The sequence below is a fragment of the Phytophthora infestans genome, genomic scaffold, assembly GCF_000142945.1.
Source record: "Phytophthora infestans T30-4 supercont1.9 genomic scaffold, whole genome shotgun sequence".
Taxonomy (NCBI): Eukaryota; Oomycota; class Peronosporomycetes; order Peronosporales; family Peronosporaceae; genus Phytophthora; species Phytophthora infestans.
The window spans coordinates 2,705,447-2,707,232 of NW_003303750.1; the positions used below are offsets into that span (position 1 = coordinate 2,705,447).

The following is a 1,786-nucleotide window of genomic DNA, read 5'->3' on the forward strand; positions in this document are numbered from 1 at the left end:
GGACACTATGACACTTTGTGTGGGAAGTTTTCACCTCAAAATGTCTAAAAATGAAAACTCTACCAAATGCACAGACCGATGCGGATGGCTCGTATCTGTACAGCGTCTGTCTATTACCGGTCCTGTAATGCTGCATTATGCAGACTGTCCAGGTCAATTCAGCTCCCAATATGCACCTTATGAACAGTTTAGTCTGGTCCATACCCATTCACGACCGACTTTACCCCGTTTCCCGCCAGTGGCCCAACCCTTTACTTACAAACATCAAGTCATGGTAAGTTGCATATGAAATTTAAAAAAACAAAAATCGCTACGGGATGGAGGGGTTAAAAATCCCTGCTCTCTCAGGCCACACAGGCATTCTCCAAACACAATCGCCAACGCGACGGCACAGAAGATGGCGCGCGGAACGCCGGCTATACTGCGGCGACAAGCCACCCTTCGACCCCCCGAGCACACCGAGCGGCTCACCAAGACACGCCGCCTGCCGCTCCCACTCTTGCCGCTTCCCAAGTCCGTTGCTGTGGTGTAAAATGACCCGACAAGGTGGGCGATATGCTACCGGAGGTGTATAATCACGGAGCGGTGGTACTTGCGGGTTCTATCGGGCCATATACTACTCGTTTATATGATAAGTGTTTTCTATATCATTACTTGAGTCGGTATGTGTCATCTAACGTGCTCTTGTAGCTATGCTGTAGTATATTGTAAATGTTTTAGAGCACAAAATCCATCTAAGTCTATCGGGTGTTTACTAGCTGTGCTTTGTAGTCCGTGGTTGTGGATGATCTTCTTTGTTTTTTTTACAGACTAGCAGCCAAGGCGCTTCAAGCGAAAAAATATATGATGAGGCAGCCGTTGGAGTAGGGTCGACCACGTCACCGCGCTCAACACGGTCATGGAACTGGGCTAGGTGCGCATCGAGCTTCCCGACCTTATGGAGCTTACGAAAAGCTTTCAGCGCTGTACCGGATGCAGCTGCTGAGGACCTATTTTCTTTCAAGAATGCTAGCGCATTTTCTTGCGCCTTCTCGCCCAGGGCTAACACCTCGCTCTTTAACGCTGCAGACGCTGGATCTAGTGCGAATCCAGTCTGTAAGAAAAGCATCATGTACTCTGCGGTGTGTCTAAACTCGTTCAGCGTCGCCTTTCTTTCAGATTGCGAGGCCCCGCCGTAAACCACGCGAACCACGTGGCTGCTAGCGACTGTGCCTCCTTCGGGTTTGCTCGAGCTGCTCTGGCTCCAGGCTGTGGTGGTGCTTAAGGGGTCGTTGTGGAATATGAAGGGTCAATCGCTGTTGCTGCTTGCGTTGTTGTGCTGGCTGTCGAGCGGAGTTGGCCTTCTACTGCTACCAAGCGCTGTTCCAGCTGCTTTTGTTTTACGGAATGAGCACGTCGATCTGCTCGGTTTGGTGCTGAGCCAGTTCCAACAGTGAAGCAAGACGATCTTCCCTATCCGGTGGTGCCGGGTTTGGCCCAAGAGGTGGTATGAAGGCACGGCGGACGGTGATATCCAGACTAGCAGCTCGGATTCAGTGATGGAGCGAGCAGCCATTGCCTCTCGCATCTTTCTGACGTACGGGCTGCGGTCACAGAGGCGCAGCATATCAGGGTTGGGCAAGATGAGTGTGGCAGTCAGGACTTCGGCTACGTCTTCGTCTAGGATGAGGGCTTCGTCAGCGCTCGAGAATATCAACGCCTGGCGTTTGAGTGCCCGACTAAGGACCGGTGTGTCAAGTGCTGAAAGTGAAGGCAAACGAGCCCCATCCTTAGGCTTCCACCGTGG

General features: G+C 51.9%; 1 protein-coding gene across 1 annotated transcript; it reads left to right on the plus strand.

Moving 5' to 3' along the window:
- Positions 1–397: 397 nt before the first annotated feature.
- Positions 398–1,663, plus strand: PITG_06027 (uncharacterized protein; the record flags this gene model as incomplete). Its single annotated transcript, XM_002998192.1, has 3 exons — positions 398–528; positions 1,159–1,221; positions 1,612–1,663. 3 exons carry the CDS (start codon positions 398–400, stop codon positions 1,661–1,663), a joined length of 246 nt encoding a protein of 81 aa, XP_002998238.1.
- Between the last annotated feature and the right edge of the window lie 123 nt (positions 1,664–1,786).